Source organism: Leucopleurus acutus, assembly GCF_964270905.1.
Source record: "Leucopleurus acutus genome assembly, chromosome: 2".
Classification (NCBI taxonomy): domain Eukaryota; kingdom Metazoa; phylum Chordata; class Mammalia; order Artiodactyla; family Delphinidae; genus Leucopleurus; species Leucopleurus acutus.
The window spans coordinates 14,774,393-14,797,921 of NC_139143.1; the positions used below are offsets into that span (position 1 = coordinate 14,774,393).

Here is a 23,529-nt window from a genome sequence, read left to right on the forward strand (position 1 = left end):
AATCTAGGACATGGAAAGTCAGTACTTTATTCTAGAACAGTTTCATCCCAGAGTTTCATATCCAAGGTTGCATGGAGAACACAGGTAATAGAAATAAAGCAATATGTTCCAAAGGTATGTCATGATTAGTTCCTCATGGCTAACAGAAAATCCTGTCCTCTTTGCCTGATAGAGAGGCTTTAAGTTTCATCTTTTAATATGAAGGGGTATAATCAGGTCCAATCTAAGACTGATGGCACAAATGATAAAACCATATAAGCAAGCACTGCGAATAAAAAGAGTAATAAAGGGGTTTAAAATATATTCAAAGAAAATGGTTCAGAATACATAGCCACTGAAATGACGAGCATGACTTCCATCCCGAGGTACCTGTGTAACACTCCTACACAACTCATCTGCCCAGAGAGAGCACTAAAAACATAAACGCTACTCCAGCACTTCTGTTCCAACAGCATCTGTTAATTCACTCCATTTATAAAATACATATTGACAAAGACAACTGAACTGGGACCAGGGAGATTTGATTTGGTGTGAGAAAGTCAATTCAATGTGATTTTGTTAAAGGGCTCCTGCAGGCAAATAAAAGAGTTTAAGTAATAAAGTACATAAAGAGATGTTTTACGAGCCAGCCCGGTGTCGTGGCAGGCCCACAATGCCAGGCAGGGAGAGAGGCCAGGCTTAGGAACCATATTATGAGATCCAAACCCTCAAGCAGCAGGTACGGTGTTGCTAGGCCGAGGAAAGAAAGGGCCATATGGATATTCTGGAAGGTCACTAAGGTCACGATCATTAGGGGCGACAGGAGGGCGCGGCAACAGAGAGAGGAAAAAGACATGTGGAACGTGTCTGTTTTCAGTGAAACCTGCAGGGAGGTCAAGAGACTAAAAAGATTTTTTTTTTTTTCCTTTTTAAAAGGCTCATTCTTTCAGTCCACCATGATTACCAGAGTTGGCGGAACTGTTGAAGGTCAGGGGAAACTCTGGAGCTAATTTTGATTCACAGGAATTGAGGAATGGCACAGTGTCCTTAGGAAATAGTTGGCTAGCATGTATATCATATTGAAGTACACCAGTGATTCTGAAACTTGGGCCCATGGACGGACTTCAAGGGTGTATGAAACGGCAAAAAAATGTTTGTGTGTATCCTACATACTATTATTTGAGGTGAGGGTTTGTAACTTTCAAAAGATTCTACCAGGAGTGTCCGACCTCCAAAAGATTAAGAGTCTTTGTCCTAGTGGACAGTGACCTCTATTCCATTTCTTAGAACAGGCACTTTTGGCAAGAGTTTTTTTTTGCACAGGCTCCGGACACGCAGGCTCAGCGGCCATGGCTCACGGGCCCAGCCACTCCGCGGCATGTGGGAACTTCCCGGACCGGGGCACGAACCTGTGTCCCCTGCATCGGCAGGCGGACTCTCAACCACCTGCGCCACCAGGGAGGCCCTTGGCAAGAGTTTTAACTGACTTATCTTTCCTTCTCCTTCACATCCATTCTGCCACCCAAATCTAATTTATCTCCATAAATCACAGTTCTCATCATTGCATTGACTCTTCCCTGAGTACCAAATAACGTTCAAATCCTTTCGGCTTTTCGGCTTTATCTCCCTCTATTTCCTTACACACGGCATCTTCCTCCAATCAACCCAACTGCTCACTCCTACCTAGACATGCTTTGCAGGCTGCTAATTTCACACTTCAGCTCAAGCCATGCCCTTTAGCTGAAACATCCTTCTTCCATCCACGTGTCTCAAAATCCTACTCGTTGTTTGCGGTTCCGATCAGTGGTTTAGCTTTCTTCATCATCTTGGCTGGAGTGATCACTCAGTCTTAAGATTATGCTTGTATTCATCCCTCTCTTATGCCTGTGTTTAATCTTACAGGCACTCTTCTCCTTGATTAGATTGCAAGTCCTTAAGGGTAAAAATGGAATCTTAGCCATTTTTACACTCACAGAGCACTAAGAATGATATTTCGAATATAGTCACTACATGGTACATGTTTATTGAATGAAGGAATATGGCAATTGACTTAAAAAAAGCAACAGATGAGCAACAATGCTAAAATGAGACAGCTTACTGCTGTTTTCAAACTCTCACTCATTACGGTGTTGGGGTGGGCGGGCGGCACTTTCGCATCTCCACTACTCCATGACCATGGTTCTGTCTTTTTTTTTTTTTTTTTTTTTGCAGTACGCGGGCCTCTCACTGTTGTGGCCTCTCCCGTTGCGGAGCACAGGCTCCGGACGCGCAGGCTCAGCGGCCATGGCTCACGGGCCCAGCCGCTCCGCGGCATGTGGGATCCTCCCGGACTGGGGCCCGAACCCGTGTCCGCTGCATCGGCAGGCGAACTCTCAACCACGGCGCCACCAGGGAAGCCCCATGGTTCTGTCTTGAATGGATCTATTTTTAGCTAACACATCTAAAGGAGAAAGAGGTACTCAACTGGTTAGTCATAGTACAGGATAACTAACTAATGGCCATGAATTTCTAGCAGACCTGATTACTAAGCCTTAAAGCAGTGGTTCTCAAAGTTTGGTGCCAGGACCCTTTTATACTTTCACAAATAATTGAGGACCCCAAATAGCTTTTGTTTATATGGGTAAGATTTGTTGATATTTACTGGGTTAGAGCCTAAAACTGAAACGTTTGAAATAGATATTCATTAATTCATTTAAAATAACGATAAACATATAACATGCTAACATAAATATTTATGAAAAAATTAACATATTTCCAAACTGAGAAAAATTAGTGAGAAGAATGACATTGTTTATATTTTTGCAAGCCTCTTTAATGTCTAGCTTAATAGAAGTAACTGAATTCTCCTACCTGCTTCTGCATTCAACTATTGCAATATCATGGAAGCAACCTAAATGCCCATCAACAGATGAATGGATAAAGAAAATGTGGTACAGACACACAATGGAATACTACACAGCCATAAAAAAGAACGAAAATGTTGCCATTTGTGGCGACACGGATGGACTTGGAGGGCATTATGCTAAGCTAAATAAATCGGACAGAGAAAGACAAATATTGTATGTTATCATTTATATGTGGAATCTAAAAGAATACAACAAACTTGTGAATATACAACAAGAAAGAAGCAGACTCACAGATATAGAGAACAAATTAGTGGTTACCAGTGAGGAAAGGGAAGGGAGGAGGAGTGAGGTAGGGGTAGGGGATTAAGAGGTACAAACTATTATATATAATAAATAAGCTACAAGGATAGATTTTACAGCACAGGTAATACAGCCAATATTTTATAGTAACTATAAATGGAGTACAACCTGTAAAAATTGTGAATTGTGATACTGTACACCTGTAACTTATACAATATTGTACATCAACTATACTTCAAGTAAAAAAAAATCTATTGCAATATTACATGTCATGTAACCTCTGGAAAACTCCACTGTATACTTATGAGAGAATGACAGTGAAAAAGGCGTATAATAGTTTAGTATTATTGTGAAAATAGTTTTGATGTCACAGACACCACCAGAGGTCTTAGAGACCCTCAGAAATCCCCGAGACATACTTTAAAAGTCACTGCCTTAGAGCTTAGCACACATACACAGCACCTTTTCTTCTAACTTGGGCACACTTGTGGTGTATAGTCAACGTCTCATTTTTTTCCTGGTCATCAGAAAATGTTGGCAACTTGGTAGTTACACTGGGCCTGTTCATCAGACTTGATAAACATTGATATGGTTTGGGTTGGAGAGTATCCAGGGCTTGTTCAGGTATCAGAATGCTCAGGAAGGTTAAGAGCATGGACTCTATGAATGGAGTTAGAAACTCTTCTTAGTCACAGTGGCAAGAAATTCATGGGCAGATCTCCCAGACTCCCTTGTATTTAGGTATCGATAGATAGCTGAGTTCCAGTCAATGAAATGTCAATAAAACTATCTGCTATTTCTAGCCTGGCCAAAAACAACAACAACAACAACAACAAAACCAAAAAAAAAAACACCCACACCTGTTATTTCATACTCTTTTCTTCTTCTGACTGCAGACAACTCCCAGGTGACCCGAGAAGCTACCTGTTGAAAATGACAGCGCTTCCAACAGCCAGAATGACTGTGGGAAAGAGATCTCACCCTGAAGATATGTTCACACCACAATACTATTATATGGGAAAGAAATGAACCTCTATTCTCTTTGAGCCTTTACATATTTTGAGGTTCACTTACAGTAACAGTGTTACCTGAAGTAAAACAGCCACTTACTAGATGTGTGATCTGGAAAAAGTTTTTAACTTCTGTACTTCTGTTTCCTCCTCTGTAAAATGGAGATAATAATAGTACCTACCTCATAGGGTTGCGGTGAGGTTTAAATGTGTTGATGTGTGTGAAGCACACAGAACTCAGCTTGGCAAATAGTGAACGTGGAATGTTGCCCACGTGTTGCTGTTGTGATTTGTCTCCTGCTGCTCGTATACATCTTCTAGCCAATAAGCAGTGTCCAGGAAACACTGAGCTGGACTTCTGGACTGGATTTAGTTATCTTTAGAATGCTAACCTTTTACGTCTACAATCCATAGGGGATATTTCTGAAATGACTTCTGTGTCTATACCGGACACTTGGGTATTACATGATTTAATACATCATTCATTTTTTAAGAAGATCTTGGGAGGTTGGTTTTTGCTGTTTGTTTTTGTTTTTTTGGTCTTACCTGGCAAACTCAACTTTCTTGTTACCTTATAGTACAGATCCAGGTGCCCTGTGCCATTTCTTGGAGATAATTCTTAAATTCCTTAGGTCAATGAAAATGTCATAATTGAAATCTAATTCTGTTGTATATAGGACAACTAGCCACTCTTACTATTTTCTGGACAGTTGATGGAGATCAACATAATGACATGGGACTATCAACCACTTTGACAATATACACATTAAAATCTTCCTTTAAATATGTCCTACTGGGTTGGATGAAAAAAGGCATAAGATGGATACAGTGTGGATCCAGAGAGGTGATTTATAGTTTCACAGAATAGTAAATGCCTTGGAAATACACTAGATGGTCGTACAAAGATAAAATAAGAAACTAGAAATCAGGTATTTTTATTTTGACTCAAAGAAGGAGATGAATTTTGGTCACACTGGGAGGATTGAAATTTAGTTATGAATAACTTAATTTGGCATTTCTTACTTATTTAAGGGCTATCAAAATACTGAGAGTCTAGTATCCTTATTAAGGCACAAGATTCTGGTACACCCAGGATTGATACTTTTAATATGTTTTGATTATTTAGTTTTATTATTGAAGTGCTCTTCTTAATAGTTCTCATCAGAACTTACTTTATTTTTGGCCACGCTGTGTGTCTTGCGGGATCTTAGTTCCCCGACCAGGGATTGAACCCACGCCCTCGGCAGTGAAAGCACGGAGTCCTAACCACTGGACCTCCAGGGAATTCCCCATCAGAATTTTACACAGAAGAGAATGTGTACAAGAACATGGTATTTAACAATAACACTATAATAATTTAAATAATTGTTACTTGTATTATGGATAACTCTGATGGTTTTTAAAAAGAGAAGAAATTAAAGAAAGACAGCAGAGAGTTCATAGTTTATCTCCATCAAGATATTATGATGAAAAAAAAAAGATATTATGATGTCCTGAAATTTTAACTTGGAGGGACTGGAATTCCAATGCATACTAGTTGCAGGGGTAGGTTTATCTTGAAGTTCAGGAAAATTGATCTTCAAGGCCCTTTGCTTGCATGAGCCCCTTCCAAGGCAAGCATAGATATATTTTTATAAAATTTGTGAATGTATACTATTTATCTACAATTTGTTATGGCCACTATCTCTTGCCCTTTTAACTTGTCCTCTGTCATACATGGCCTCATATTGATTGAGATTAGGGTAACCATGGACATTTATGGACTCAAACTAAGGGGAAGTTGAGTCTGGGGAATACTTAGTTTGGGTTCAGTAGCTAAATTTGTATGATTTCAGCCACTTTCACAAAAAAGTTGTTAAGGCTTAAGTATGTCATTTTCACTGCAATTTGGAAAGATAAGGAATGTGAGAAATTACAGACTCAATTTGTATGCATATAAAGGGAAGGTTTAAAGAAAAAGATCAGTTAGAAAAATTAATATAATATGAAATAAAAGCTGTAAAGATGAAAAATGAAATCAACTGAAATATTCTGACATCAAGAAGAGAATGTAACAAAATAAATTTCAAATCATACTCAAAGTAGGAAACTATTAAAAGAAAATGATGGATGTAGGATTGAAGCAATACATAAGCAATATGATTACTTTGATAAATTATGAAAAGAAGTAACTCATATTGGAAAAATCTAGACTTCTTACTGATTTGTAGATAAAATAGTGGCATCTATGATAAAATACAACTTAAATTCAGTCCTACAATAAGGATATCCATGAAAACTGGTAATGATGCTGTCAATTCAACAAATATTTAAGACAAGTCACTGCAAATCACCTTAAGACAAGAAAACTTAAAATGCCCTAAAATCTTAAAAAACCCTTTGTAGGTATTTCTCTAAATTTGAAAATAACCTACATTTCCATAATATTACAATAATGAGTTGTGAAGTGTAAAGTCACTTTTCTAAACTTTAAATAATTAAACAAGTTTTTGATTAACTATGTGACAGGAAAGAATGAATTATCTTTCTATTCTCTCTACAGATAATTATAGTACAAAGCCATGGCTGTATGAAGAGGTGACCAAGGGTGTCAGTTAAACATGTCAGGGAAAAAAATATAGAGGGATGTCAGAAATTATATAATCCAAATATAGTATTTTTATGTTAGTGGAATCTGCCAGGTTTATCCTTCTACATGTATAATTCTTGTCATTTCTTTTCCCCTTATTAATAAATATTTATATTTTATCTTGTCTTCATCATTTGGTTTTATTTTCTTAAAAAGCATCTCCCAAATTTTATAAATTTTGGCGCCCCCAAATCTAGATCTGACTGTGTGATTCGAGCATGTGTCTAATCTCTGTGCCTCAGCTTCCTCATTTTAAATATGTGAATAATAATAGTACCTATTTTGTACAGATTAATTGAGGGAATAATGTATAAAACATTGGGCATAGTACCTCCTAGATAGTAAGTACTCATTTAATGATAATGATTGCTATTAATGCTAATTTAATAGCTATAGAAAAATAAAGGAGTGAAAGAATTATGGCATAACATCATCAATAATAATTTGTATACTCTCAGTATTGCTATGAATTATTCTCTTGGTCCAGAACCAATGCATTGATGTGTTTGTTTGTTTGCTTTTTGGTGGGCATGACACTTTTCAAGAAGAAAGAGTTTTGGTCTGCTTTTATGAAACGCATCACATGCACATAAAAAATGTGAGGTTACATTTTTCTTTGTTAGACAATGTGTAGCTATTTGCCACATTAGATGTAATTAACGTGAGCTTTCATTACTTATGTGTTTTATATCTAGGGCAAATTTCTCAACGTCTCTGTTTCTGAGACTCTCCCTCTACTGAAAGGTAGATGAGGCTCCCTTACCTGGAAGGCGACTGTACACCACACCCTGTTCCTCTCCCCCACAGCACTCGAAATCTTTGCTCACAATCTGTCCACCACAGCACTGCTGGTCATGGCCATCATGGAGCCTCCCAGCACAGCAAATCTGGTTTCCGGAGGTGGAGTATGGCAGTCTGCCACAGCAGGAGTCGCCAAGGCCAGTGGAAACCCGATTGTGCTGTTCATCTGGACAGCATACTTCACCTGTCAATTTAGCACAATAACCATCATTGCATGAGTTAAAAAAATATGCTTTGACTCACGACTAAATTTTATCACAATGATCTTGCAGATGCCAACTGGTTGACAGGGTATCGTCATACTGGAGTTGTAAAATCTCAATACCGCTTCGAAATGTTCACATTGAAGTTGTATAAACACGTGTATAAACATGGGTCTATGCCAACTTAGAGGCAACAGAAAACGTTTGTCTACAATTACTTTTCTATCTATTTAGTATATATATATGTATATATATATATTTTTGGAAAGTGGGATGGACTCAGAAATCAATTCTTGATAAATTTGTATTGCTTTTGATTATAATTTCTTTAACCAAACTACATTTCTTTAACCAAACAAAAGATTTCCAATGGAAAGGTTAATTAAATGAAAGGAGGTAAAAATACTATATTCATATCTGCATACTAGTATTTTGCTGAGCTATGGCAGACACTGCATTTCACTGATGTAGTTCCACCCACATTTCCCCTTTATATGATATTCTGAGAAACTTGAGACAAGAATAGAATAATTTTTGCCTAGTGCCTTGGGATCAAAGGGTTCAAATATTCTAAATATCAGTAGTCATTTTTTTTTTGTATGAAGTGGCTTCTAAAAGACAAAAAAAATTTTAATTGCTTTTATTAAGGATATCTTAGAAAGGACTAATAAGAACTTGGAAGATGTAAAAATCAAACATCATCTTTCCTGTCTATCTCATGACCAACGCCTTCCTTGCCCCTGGAACCTTGACCTCCTCCTCCCATTGCCTTACTATTCTTCTTCTTCTTACACCTTCAAGAGACCCTCTTCTATTTCCTCCACTGCCCCTTCTTAAACATATCTTTCTCCCTGGACACTATCCCTTCATTAAATCTTACGAGGTATGTGAATATGATGGCCAACCTGGCAGGTTTTATAGCTTTAAACCACTGTCCAGATAAGATTTACATAATCTAGTTAATGACTTGCCAAACCTTCTTAGGAAAAGGCACAAGTTCCCTGAAGAATTTAGGATTGCCTCAGCGATTTAGAGTCCTGGACTCCCTGATCTCTGTCAATTAGCTCATCCTCTTGTGAAGACAGGATATGCCAAAACTTGGTTAGTAAAAGCCAGATGAACTGCTAACCAAAATGATATTTAAAATATGGGACAATATTTAACTACAGATAGATATAGAAAGAGTACAAATGTAGGGCAAGAACTCTTAGCAGTTATCCCTGAGGTCTTTCTTACCCAAAATTCATTGGGCAAAAACCCATCCCACTAGGTGAAATGGACAAATTACTATAACCTACCAAGACTAAATCATGAAGACATAGAAAATCTGAATAGACCTATGACTAGTAACAGAACTGAATCACTAATCAAAACCTCCTAGCAAAGAAAAGTCCTGGACCAGACGGCTTCACTGGTGAATTCTACCAAACATTTAAAGAAAAGTTAACATCAATCCTCCTCAAATTCTTTCAAAAAATTGAAGAGGAAGAAATACTTCTTAAGTCAATATATGAGACCAGAATAACAAATATATGAGCCTGATAACAAAACCAGACACATCAAGGAAAGCAAACAACAGACCAATATCTCTTATAAATATTGATGCAAAAATTCTCAGCAAAATACTAACAAACTGAATTCAATTCATTAGCACATTAAAATGATACCAAGTGGGAAACATAACCAAGTGGGATTTATTCCTGGAATGCAAGGATAAGTCAACATACAAAAATCAATCAATGTAATACACCACATTAACAGAATGAATGAAGGAAAACACATGGTTGTCTCAACCGGTGCAGAGAAAGCATTTGACAAAATTCAACACTTTTCTATTATAAAAACATTTAACAAACTGGAAGTAGAAGAAAATACCTCAACATAATAAAGAGCATATGAGAAAAACCCACAACTAACATTATACTCAATGTTATTATACTCAAGAAAGCTCTTTTTCTAAGATCAAGAAGAAGACAAGGATGCTGACTTTAACCACTTCTACTCAACATAATATTGAAAGTATAACCAGAGAAATTTGGCAAGAAAAAGAAATAAAAGGCATCCGTATTGAAAAGGAAGTAGTAAAATTATCTCTGTTCACAGACAATATAACTTCATGTGTATAAAACCCTAAAGATTCCACACCCAAAACCCCATTTGAACTAATAAGAGAATTCAGCAGAGTTGCAGGATACAAAATCAACATACAAAAATCACTTGTGTTTTCACACACTATAAAAAACAAAAATGAAAAATCAGAAAAGGAAATTTAAAAAACAATTCCATTTACACTAGTGTAAAAATACTTAGGAATAAACTTAATCAAGGAGGTGAAGAAAATGTACAGTGAAAACTACAAACTGCTGAAAGAAATTAAAGAAGAGTCAAATAAATAGAAGAGCATTCCATATTCAAGGATTAGAAGACTTAATATTGTTAAGATGTCAATACTACTCAGCAACTTGAAGCAGGATTTCAGTTCCTGGCCAGAGACTGAGGTTGGTCAACAGCAGTGAGAGCACTGAATCCTAGCCACTAGACCAGTGGCCAGTGACAAGGCCCTGGTCCGTCAGCTGTGTCAAAATGAATTTCCACATAGAGACGGAAAGTAGTGAAGCAAGTAAAGGCTTTATTAGGAGGAAAAAGAGTACAGTATGTGTGGATAGACACATGCGAGGGCTCAGAGAGAGAGAGAGAGTCTCACCCTCATGGTAGTTGGAATCACTTTTATGGGGCATTTCTTCCAGGCTTCCTTTGGCCACTCATCTTGCTTTGCCTGGTTCTGAGTCCATATATTGTTTATCTCGGGGTCCTCTCACGTGTGCGTGAGCATCTCCTAGCCAAGATGGATTCTAGTGAAGAGGCCTATGGGTAGCTGACATCACTTACTATGGGGTGGCTCCCCCTTCTTTTGACCTCCAAGGAGCCTTTCTGCACATGTGTAGTTGGGGAGGTCTCCTTGACTTCAAGAATGAGGAATATGTGGTCTTTTATATCTTTTCTGGGTGGGGCCCAGCCTTCTCCATCCTGCTTTTATGGAGTTTCTGCTATTACGGAGTTTCTGTCCACAGGGGAGAAACTGTTCAGCCTGGGGCCCATCTATCTCCTGCCTCATAGAGATTCAATGCAATTGCTATCAAAATTCCAACAATACTTCTTGCAGAAACAGAAAAATCCATCCTAGTATTCAAATGGGATCTCCAGGTACCTCAACTAGCAAAACAATCTCAAAAAAGAACAAAGTTGGAGGTCTCACACTTCCTGATTTCAAAACTTATTATATGGACTTATATATACTACCAAATGTAAAATAGATAGCTAGTGGGAAGCAGCTGCATAGCACAGGGAGATCAGCTCAGTACTTTGTGACCACCTAGAGGGGTGGGATAGGGAGGGTGGGAGGGAGATGCAAGAGGGAGGAGATATGGGGATATAGGTGTATGTATAGATGATTCACTTTGTTATAAAGCAGAAACTAACACACCATTGTAAAGAAATTATACTCCAATAAAGAGGTTAAAAAAAGAAAAACTTATTATAAAGCTACAGGAATCAAAACAGTGTGATCCTAGTACAAAGACAGACATATAGACCAATGGAATAGAACAGAGAGCTCAGAAATAAAACCTTGGGTGTATAATCAAATGATTTTCAACAAGGATGTCAAGACCATTCAATAGGGAAAGGACCAAATTTTTTGGAAAAACTGGATATCCAAATGGAAAGAATGAAGTTGAACCCATACCTTATACCATATACAAAATTTAAATAAAAATAGATCCAAGACCTAAATATAAAAGCTGAAACTATAAATTTTTTAGAAGAAAACATAGGAGAAAATTTTAATGACATTGAATTTGGCAATGATTTCTTGAATATGACACCAGAAGCACAGGCAACAATAAGAAAAATAGATGATTTGGACTTTATCAAAATTAAAATGTGTTGTGCATCTAAAGACACTATCAACTGATTAAAACTGTGACCCACAGGAGAAAATATTTGCAAATCACATATTTAAAAATGGATTAATATCCAGACTATATAAAGAACTTCTACAACTCAATAACACAAACACAAACAATCCAATTAAAAAATGGGCAAAGGATACATATAAACATTTCTCTAAAGAACATGACCAATAAGCACAAATAAGCTCAATATTATTAATTATTAGGGAAATGTGTATCAAAACCACAATGAGATACCACTTCACACCCAGTTATGATTATTATAAAAAACAAAACAAAAAATAACAAGAGTTAGCAAGAAAGTAGAGAAATTCAAACCCAGTGCATTGCTGTTGGTGCAGCTGCTGTGGAAAACACTATGGCGGTTCCTCAAAAAATTAAACATAGAATTACCATATGATATAGGAATTCCACTTCTGGGTATATAGCCAAAAAAATTGAAAGCAAGGACTCGAACGGATAATTATACACCAATGCTTATAGCAGCCTTATTCACAATAGCCAAAAGGTGGAAACAACCCAAATATCCATCAACAGATGAACAGATAAACAAAACGTTGTATATACACACAAATGGAATATTATTCAACCTGAAATAGGAAGGAAGTTCTGACACATGCTACAACATGTATGAGCCTTGGAAACATTATGTTAAGTGAAATAAGCCAGTCATAAAAGGACCAATATTATATGATTCTACTTACATGAGGTACCTAGAGAAACGGAGAAATGATCTTACTGTGAACAGTGCAGTTGCTGTGTTTGTTACATTTCTCTGGGTGAGAGGTTTCTTCTGTCTGGTCTGCAATGTAGTTCCCATTTCTTAAATCTTTATGGCTAAAGAACTCAGTGTCCCTTGTTGGCAAACTTTCTTTAACATAATGTGTCACAAGGTCCGGGGGCAGCACCAGTTAATTAAACGTCACTTAGGACAATGGTGGGCTTTGAGGAACAGTGTACACACCTATACTGGGGAAAAACAACCCTTTTTAAAGAAAAAATCCCTCCACTTTTGAGTATAACAAATATCGATTGGATATTTTAGTCATATTTTCTGGAATCCCTCAGAATGTTATTCAGTTACTGACAGAAGGCTTCATAACAAGAGCTGTGGATTATATCAATGAGAAGTAAAACTGATTTCCCCCCCGCTCAAAAAAGGGCTATTAGACATAAGATACAAGGATCAGTCACCTTCTCATTAACCTCTCAAAATGAATCTATCTCACGACAGGCTTGAAAATGTTTTCTCTCTAAAAGCTACCATGCGGTCTTAACAGTTAATTGTTATTCTTATCAAAGAATGACCCGCATTAACATTTAGCTTGAGGTCATTAGCACATTTATAAAACAAAGGGGACTGGAAAGAGCATTCTTTCCTCTACTGTTCTTTGTTATAGGGGTTCTATGGAGGAAAGTTGTGAGAAAAAATGAAGTCAATATTATCCAACAAAATGAAGTAAATATTATTCACCAATATTTCAGACCTGTCTAGAAATATCAAAATGCCTATACCTGTCTCAGCCTTGAACTGGCAGACTACTGACTGAATTTTAATTACATTGAAATATAAGATGGTTTGGGGTCAATACGCTTTCTTTCTTAATGTAAACAGCGTTAAACCAGTCAATAAAGACCATTGGCTGAAAACAGAAGTCACAATATAATCTCTTCTTTTCGGTACTGATATAGAGATTCTTTGATTATCCAGTAAGATTGCATTTTCTCCTTTTGACATCAAGGTAGGCATTCTAATCCTGTGAAAAATTAACCACTTAAAAGACCCAAATGAGGGCCACGCTCAACAGATTGGTAGATATTAAAATGCTTGAGGTCTGAGGGCTTCCCTGGCGGTGCAGTGGTTAAGAATCCACCTGCCAATGCAGGGAACACGGATTCGATCCCTGGTCCGGGAAGATCCCACATGCCATGGAGCAACTAAGCCCGTGAGCCACAACTACTGAAGCCTGCGTGCCTAGAGCCTCTGCTCTGCAACAAGAGAAGCCACCGCAATGAAGAGTGGACCCCGCTCTCCACAACTAGAGAAAGCACATGCACAGCAATGAAGACCCAACCCTGAGAAAACCATAATTCAAAAAGAGTCATGTACCAAAATGTTCACTGCAGCTCTATTTACAATAGCCTGGAGATGGAAACAACCTAAGTGTCCATCATCCGATGAATGGATAAAGAAGATGTGGCACATATATACAATGGAATATTACTCAGCCATAAAAAGAAACGAAATTGAGCTATTTGTAATGAGGTGGATGGCCCTAGAGTTTGTCCTAGAGTCTGTCATACAGAGTGAAGTAAGTCAGAAAGAGAAAGACAAATACCGTATGCTAACACATATATATGGAATTTAAGGGAAAAAAATGTCATGAAGAACCTAGGGGTAAGACAGGAATAAAGACACAGACCTACTAGAGAATGGACTTGAGGATATGGGGAGGGGGAAGGGTAAGCTGTGACAAAGCGAGAGAGTGGCATGGACATATATACACTACCAAACGTAAGGTAGATAGCTAGTGGGAAGCAGCCGCATAGCACAGGGAGATCAGCTCGGTGCTTTGTGGCCTCCTAGAGGGGTGGGATAGGGAGTGTGGGAGGGAGGGAGTGTGGGAGGGAGGGAGATGCAAGAGGGAAGAGATATGGGAACATATGTATATGTATAACTGATTCACTTTGTTATAAAGCAGAAACTAACACAACATTGTAAACCAATTATACACCAATAAAGATGCAAAAGTAAATAAATAAATAAATAAAAAATATATAATAAAAAAATAAAATGCTTGAGGTCTGAATGAGCATGTGTCAATATACAGACCATGGAGGTTTTAAAAACTCTTGTTTTAAAAATTACTTATTAAAAAGTTTTGTATAGTATCAGTAAACGACCTTTGAGCTTCCGTGACTTATTTCAGTTTTGGGGGAAAAAAAAGTTGAATTTCATCTGGAAATAGAACAAAAGTAGATTGATTTCTTCGTTGGAGATCTGACACTTTGTGCTAGGGTTGAGAAAGGTGACAGGTAAAGATCCTGGTGTTCATAGCCATGACATGCAACCAAGTGTTTTTCATCAGTTTTAAGGCATAGTGGATATTTTTCAGAGTTGGGGCAGTTCATGGCAAATCATAACTTACCAAAAATTTTAATGTGACTTGGAGATGAAAACGCAATTGTTTAGTTCTATGCTAGACTTAGAGAAAAGCCTAATATGACCTATTGGTCTGAAAAATGGGAAGGACGGAACAGCAGAAGATTTCCATCTCACCTCTATTGTTAGAAATTTCAAGGCAGATTTTTTTGCAAGGAGGGAAGATGTGAAATACAGTTGAAAACTCCCAAAGTGTAAATTATTTTGAGAGAGTAAAGCATTTGACAGTGTTGAATTCATTGCCTAACACTATGATTTGTAGTATAACGAAGTTAAGGCTTTTCTGCAAAATCTTTGTTTCTGTCACCGTTGTATTTTCTTACTTGGAAAATCCAGTTGATTAAGAGTTAATTATGAAAGTATTTTTGCATAAGAATCAGAAATAACTGTACTTTCACAAGGGCAGATTTTTCTATTAATTTTAAGGAAAAATTATGAAGAATAGAAGATCTCTGCCTTGAATAAACCTGCATAGTATTTAATCATTTCACTTTCCCTGTTTGCTCCAGTGTTTTGTAAAGGATATACGGGGTGAGACAATTTCTCGACACAGGTATCTTGGATGGATATATTTGTACCAAACACAAGGTACACTGAACAATACCTGAATTTACTACATGTTTGGCATAAATTTCATGTTAAACTAGATATCTCAAAGCATTGGGCATCCAAACATTTAGCTTTCTTCCCTTTCCCCCATATCTATTTTCTGTGCTTTTAAAGAAGAAATAGGCATTAAACTTAGGTACTAGGGGAAAAAAATCTGTATTCTCAATGGCTTTTCTAGAATAAATAGTAACTGACAGTAACAGTAATGAAGCTTTTAGAAGTCTGGAATAGTTGTTTAATAATTATGTTAACACCTATTAAGTAGACTGCTCCAAAGAGCATGGATTTTGGAAAGACACACAGATTTCCATTTCAGCTCTTCTACTCCCATCTATGTGGATCTGGGCATGTTACTGATTCTCTCTGAACCTCTTTCCTTATTTGTAAACTTAAGTTAAAATACCAGTCTCCTACAGTTGTGAAAAAAATATAAGGTATCATATCGTATGTAAAGCCTTGAATACAGAACGTGCCAGAAACTTGTTGTTTTATAAATGCCAACTGTTGTTATCTTTATTTTCAGTTATATTCACTGGACATTGTTTTGTGTAGTTGAATTTGGAAAATGGCTTATTCGGTTGGCTGATAAGACAGAAGGAAAAGAAGGTGAGGAGGGAAAAATTCCTGATTGCTACTCTTTGCTACATCCCTCCCTCCCCTGCCAGACCTAGAGCAACTAGGGGGCCTCAGATAAATGGAATCTGTGGTTATGATCCCACTAGGAACAATGCGTACATCCTTCAGAACAGAGATGGAGAAAATGGAGAACAGCGTCATGGAGTGGAACACGAAGAAATTCACAGAGTTTATGGTGGAATACTCAGCCATGTGGATAAAATAAAGTCACAAAAAAGGGAATTATCCAGCTCTCCAGATATATTTCTTTATGTAATACGTATAATGAGTCTCTATTCCCTCTCTAGTTCGTACCTAGTCTTGCTTATATTTCAAAAAAGTGGAGAGAAGAAATAATACCTAAAGCCAGCCATTGGCTACGTGTTAGTGGTTTAATCTTTGGTGGGGAGGTGCTTCAAATAGTTCATTGACACAAGTCACATGTTTGTTTTTTCTGGTTCCCAAGATTACCGAGTACTACTGGAAATGATCCTCACCTGGTAGAATCCTAACGTAATACCCTGAGCAGCACTGATGATTCGGTTGTCCCTCTTGTATTCGGCCACCACAACAAACTCCAGTTGAGTTCAAAACAAATGCGATGTACTTCTCTTCACAACAGCGGTGTCCAGGCTGGGTGTCGTAGAGAACTCCATTACAACACACCTGAAATTTGAGAATCAGGTATAAAGAAATAGTTTTATTAAGAGTATTATATCACCATATCTTATGTGATACAGTTATTATTTAATAAGGACTTGATCTGAGACCAAATGTAGCATATTTCTGATAAAAATTTAAAGGTTTAAAAAGTACATTTTCTCTGTATCATTCAAATTCTACCAATGCTATTTGATACAATGTAGCTTCTTTTAGCCTTCACCGTGCTTTGAGCTCTATTATAATACTCTATAAATATAAATTATCTTTTGAATGTCAGTGCTTCCAATGAGAAGATGATTTAGAATTGTAAATGAACAATTTCCTTCATATATATGTTTTTATTTTAATGATTGTTTAATTTAAAAACATTGCATCTGTGGAAACCTGTCTCTCATTGATCTTTTTTTTTTTAAATACATTGCATTTTCCTTATACTAATTTATATGATCACTTATTTATGAACCCAATCTTCAGACAAGGCAATCTCAACAGTGTCCAACATTTATGTGTGTGTGTGTGTGTGTGTGTGTGTGTGTGTGTGTGTGTGTGTGTGTGTATGTATAGAAAAGGAAATTTATATGGAAATTAATTTTGAAAAGCCCTTTTAACAGTGTTTTCTCCAGGAGCTGTGGAGGAAATTATGTGCTTCAGCAATCAAATAATTATTTTGCATGCTCACTTGAGGTCTGAGAGACTGACACTCTGTATCTAGAACAAATGAAACACGGAACAGTGCTGAGATGTAGCCTCAGAACATATACTCGGCCTAAGTTGCATTAATTCGATAGATGCTTCCCGTGGCAGACAAAATCGACCACTGTTTAAGAGGTGCTTCTCTTCTACTTTTTTGCTCATTGCTACTTCCAGCCTGCACCGACATTTGATTCATGCTTAATACAAGGGCAGTAAAATATGGAATCTCTAAGTCTGAAGACTAGCTTAGTACTTCATTCATTCCTCAAAAGTGACCCAAGAGCAAAGAAACTGGGCAGAAGTCTTCTATGTTTCCTCAGGTAGCCCTGGTAAACTAACTGCAATGAATTGGCTTTGCTGTGTCAGGTTATTAGCAATGAGGATCCACGATCAGTCTAATTCCAAGGTTAAATTGCATGACTCCTTGCTTTGATGACAGATTCTATGTGACAAGTAAAATTTCAAATTAGCCCCATTTTAAAAGAGTTAAGCAAAAACTCTTCTCTTTGTGTTTATGTGGGATTGAGAAACGCTGGTCATTTTTGCTTTCAGGGTAAAGCAATACACACCTTCCTCTTGTTTTATGACAGTGACCTAAAATCTCGCCCTTTGTTGTACAATCTTAAAGAATTTATTCAAGTCCCATTCACGTATAGTGAGTTTCTGGACATCGAAGAACATCCAGGCTTTTCCTTCAGCAAGATTCGCTAGGACTTATCATCCTTTTCAATTTTCAAGCATTTATTTAGTGATGGGTCATTAGGACCGGTTCCCTTCCATACTTTCAGTGTCAGTGCCATTCTCAAGCTCTTTCAGTCATGTGAAACTTGTGCCTTTCTTCTAACCAACTCTGGTTTAGATCATCGATGGGTCCCCAAAGGGGACATTTTCAGGAGATTATTTCTCTTGAGAGGTCTCCTCCTGAACAGAGTATTTCTTTTTTTCTTTTTTTTGCGGTACGGCGGGCCTCTCACTGCTGTGGCCTCTCCCGTTGCGGAGCACAGGCTCCGGACGCGCAGGCTCAGCGGCCATGGCTCACGGGCCCAGCCGCTCCACGGCATCTGGGATCTTCCCGGACCAGGGCACGAACCCGTGTCCCCTGCATCGGCAGGCGGACTCTCAACCACTGTGCCACCAGGGAAGCCCAACAGAGTATTTCTTAATCTTCGAATTCAGTCTTCAAGTTCGTTGTCTCAGAAAACAATTTTAATAACTTGAGCTGGTAAGTGTGTAGCTAATATTCAGATAGGCAGCCTGTTCCTTGCTCTCTGTTTTCCCAAAGTAATTCTATAATCTAGTGATTCTCAAAGTGTGGTCCCTGGACCGGATGTAGAGGCATCACCTAGCAACATGTTAGAAATGCAAATTCTCCTGCTCTACCCCAGACTTCTTTTGAGGGTGGGACCTGCTGTGTGTGTTTTAACAAGCCCTCCAGGTGTGATACTCACTGGGGTTTGAGACCCATGGCTGTAATCACACGGGGAAGCTTGTATAACTATTACAGATGCTCCTGTAGTGATTTAGCCAAAAGACTCTTAGACTCACAATAAGTCTATTTTCTACCTCTCTCCAGCCTCTCACCCAGGAAATATATATTCATAGTTAACCCCAAACAAAATTCACAAACAACTTTTTTCCTCCTGAGATTTTAATTGACTTCATCTCTCACTGACAATACCTGTGTGTGTCCTTAATCCTTAAAGTCAAAATGACTTTGTTTAATGCATCAAAGTTTTTTTTTTTTCTCCTGGAGAATTTTAATGGGGAAATTTATTCTAGCAATTTTTTTCCGCTCAGAAATCCTAAATTTCATTTCATTTTATGAAAGTGTGCTCGTCAGATGGCACACATTTAATGCCTTAAAATGACATAAAACTTAGGCATAATAACAATTCTGGAGCCTAAGTGTCTAAAAAAAGTACAGTTAGTAACTACTAGCTCTATGACATTTCTTAGATGATAGCAACTGCTTAGCCAGTGTCAGCCATAATAATTGTTTTTAAATATTGTTTTCATTTTTCTGGAGGGATAATCTTTTTTTTTTTTTTTTTCATGTGGGATCTTCCCGGACTGGGGCACGAACCCGTGTCCCCTGCATCGGCAGGCGGACTCTCAACCACTGCGCCACCAGGGAAGCCCCATAATAATTTGTATTTTGATCCATATTGCTTCAACAACTCACTTTCATAATTACTGTGTCCTTTTGCAGTGAATCTTTTGAATTTAGTCGTAGCTTCAGTCATTACATGTGTGATGTTGTTGACAAATAGGAACATTATTTCATTATGTGAAATCCTATCTTCAAACTAAGGATTTTCTGCATCATTTATCAATAAAAACCATTTAAAAACCCCTCTGTCTGGCTGTATTATTGATCTGATTCTTAAACTGCAACTAATATGAACACTAATCGGCAAATGGCCATAATTTAAAAATATTTCAGTCAAACCATGAAAGGTCCCAATCACAGCTACTCATCAGTGTCATGTAAACAAACACCCACTTGTAGCTGGATGGATTTGTTGTAAAGAAAATTCAACTCACTCAATCAAACAAATTCGGGAGGTTCCCTATCATTTCAATAAACTCATTTTCCTGTGAAGGTGATGAAAAATGAGAAGGCTAAAATGCTCATCAGGAAGATAGGATTTGTATAAGCATCCTTCCTTTTCCATGGGGTCTTCTTGATAGGTGGAAATCTTGATCATGATAAATCATGGTTTAAGAAGCAAGTGATTTCCTCAGACACAAATGTAAAATGTTAAAAGTATCCTCTCACTTTTCTGGAGGTCACTTGATAGCAATACCATTTATCATAGACATAGCAGATAATCTTTAAAAAATTAAGTCATAGTTTTAATTTATTATGTTGAATAGTAATTTCTTTTTTCCCCAGCTTTCTTGAAGTATACTTGAGAAATAAAATTATATATGTTAAAAAAAAAAGCAAGTGATTTCACTTGGAGTGTTTAGTGAGAAAAACATATTTCACTGACTAGTTTGAAAAGATATACCTTAGCCTCAGGGGAGTAGCACCTGGGTCCACAGATAGTTTCAGGTTTTTGACACTTCACTGCTCTGCAGAGTTCATGACTGTGGTCCTTCACTGACTTCTGGGTTTTAAGGCATGAACGCCATGTTTTCCGTAAGAGATCATAACCCAGAATGATGCCATTTGGCTTCCCTGGAGACATCCAATCAATCTGAAGGGATCTGCAATGGACAGAATAATCAGTATTTCTGAAAAGACAACATTTAACATTGCTGTTATCAGTCTCATCTGCCTTCCAGTTTGGTCTATTTCATCAACAACTTCCTAATGAAAAAGCTGGAGCAAAAGAATACATATACTAATATATATTCTGATATATGCTACTACCATAGACTATGTTTTGAGAATCATTCAAAACCATGTAAGCTTTTGGGAGAATAACACATGACATGAGTCCAGTGGCCCCCACTTTAAATTGCAGAGGCAAAAAGCAACTGTCATGGTTTGCGGCTAGTCAGAAAATCAACAGAAAGTTTGGTTGATAAGTAAAAACAAGACACAAATAATTTGACTTCGTAAATAGGGTGGAAATTAGAATATGTGTCAGACCTAATCCCTACTTATAATCCCCTTCTCCTTTGCCTTCCTTCCCGCAGCTAGGGCTAGCCACGTGACCCATAGCTGCTCAAACAGATGCAACCAGAAGATGGTGCGATTCTAACAAAGGTCCCTAGGAAATTTTGGCTTCCTTGATGTGGCTGTCGCCTTTTCCCCTTTTCTTTCTTTCTGCTAAACATGATGTCTGGAGCTTTGGCAATCACCTCATTCTTCTGGCAGCCATTTGGGAAAGACCATAAGAATCACAAAGACGCCTCTGCGGTATTTGTTATAACTGAACCAATGCCAACAACAATCTACCTCTAGAGCTACTTACTTGAGCTTCTACTGTTGGTTGTTTTGTTACTTATAGCCAAAGTACACGACCAAATTGATAAAATCTTTTTATCAGTTATCAACCGATAAAATTTATCAGTGAATTTATTTATTGATACATAACATTTATCAATTTTATAAATTGATAAGCTCCCTCCAAATATACTTTATCTTAATTTTTTGACTCATAGAAACAGAGTTAATTCTGCAATAGTTCTTTATATACCATGATCAAAAATGTTTTGTGGTGAGAAATAGAGGAATTAGAGATTCCCATAACAAACTCCTTTATATTATTATGTTCTTGAAGATGTTTGATTTTTAAAAATTGAGCCACGGTTTTTTCTAAACATATAAATATACTGTTTTGGGTGGTTTGGTATACAATGAAGGCATAACATGGCGCCAAAACTTTACTGCATTTGCAATGGTCTATTAATATTTCATCTACTATACTGAGTGAGATCATAACATAAAGCTGTTCACAGAAGAGTGAATCCTGAATAAAATGATCTACTCTCAGGTTAATGTGCAGAACCTTAATTCTGCACTTAGGTCTACTTGTCAGAATGACACAGTCCAGATGACATACCTGTACTATCTTTAGTATTTTTTTAAGAAGTCTACAAGAAGAAAGTAGTTAAAGTTTTAATAAAGCCCTAGAGATTTGAACATGACATATTTTTGCATTTCAGCACAGCAAGGAAAGTCTGTTATTTGCAAAACACTAGGTAAATGTAAAATAGTTATTTTTCTTCTTATTATTTTCAAAAAAGAGGATGGAACTCTGATACTCAAGATTACTTTTATTGCTTGAATTCTAGAATTTTCAACCATAACAACCATTCACAAATAGTTAGAGGTTAGCTTTTTATATAAAACCTTCCAGTAAATACTCTGGAGAAGAGTAAGCACATATGAGTTTAGTCCCCATACTTTAAGATCTTAAAATGAAATTATCACAATAACTTATGTGGACCATCTTTCTGCCACTGTGTAAAATAATATTCTTGCTACACCTTTTATTTTCAGGAGAAGTATGTCTTTACAGGCCAAATTTTACTGGACCCTATCAGAATTCTAGGTGACATCACATGTTAGGAATTCAATTAGGCCCAAACATTTACATTCAAAAGCCGCAGTCAAGATAAATCTTGACATTTTAATAGACTGCTAAAAAAGAAAATTATTTCCTTTTCTTGGAGGTACAAACATAACACTTTCACTAATAAGACTCTATCGATAAGAAATTAATGTCACCTATGAGAGAACAGTTTCACAGGTGACTTGTATAGTCACCATTATTCTTCTAAGGTCTTTATCCAACTCTCAAAATTAATTCCACGTTTTGCAGATACCTCTTTTGTATTCATTGCATAACCAACTACAGGAAAGACTACATTTAAGTGACATTCAAAGGTCGGACTTATCCACAAAAGCTGGCAAACTAGTAAAGTCTAGAAAACACCATGTAGAACCATGCCATTGTAACTTCTCTGTGTTGCACAGAATAACTGTGAAGTGAGACCACCTATATTTTTAATAATAGCAAGAAGAGTTTTGATGTTGAGGATCTGAGTCAGGTACACTAATGTACGTGATCAAAGAAGAATAGGGTGTTTAACACCTGTCCACCTCTCATTAGAACCCATGGGAGTAACACGGAAAAATCTTTTGGCTGTTGATTTAAAATGAAAGACATCTCTGAGAAATGCACACCGTTATTAACTGGATTAACGGTTTCATTGTTTTGATGTTTAAGAGTGAAATAGAAGAACATAGAAGAAATTAAGAACATTCTTAAACCACAGGAATTAATGTGAAATATTGGGGAAACAAACTGAAGGGTTTCTTTTTGTTTGTTTTAATACATCAGTAAAGGTAGGCTCATGCAGAAACAGGATCATGAATCCTCAAATAGATCTTCTTTTTGGGGGGTAGATTTGTTCATAAAGTGACAATTAGAGTTCACTTAGCTTCCAGAGCACTAAGGAATAAAATTTAAGCTACCTTCATAGAGCTTCTAATAAAGGCCACAATGTTTACACACATTTTAGCATGATTCACTGGGTGTTTAGAAAGTCTAGTCAGAGCTATTGACTATTTCTTTTTAAGTCTGTCA

General features: G+C 37.1%; 1 protein-coding gene across 1 annotated transcript in view; it reads right to left on the minus strand.

Annotated features, from left to right (window-relative positions):
- The window catches only part of USH2A (usherin), a gene marked incomplete at both ends in the record, with an annotated part of 783,425 nt that overhangs the window by 198,325 nt on the left and 561,571 nt on the right, over positions 1–23,529 (minus strand). Inside the window, 3 exons of the mRNA XM_082834448.1 lie at positions 7,528–7,749; positions 16,624–16,792; positions 20,497–20,695. Of these exons, the coding sequence (XP_082690574.1) occupies positions 7,528–7,749; positions 16,624–16,792; positions 20,497–20,695 (590 nt within the window). The remainder of the gene's footprint in view (positions 1–7,527; positions 7,750–16,623; positions 16,793–20,496; positions 20,696–23,529) is intronic.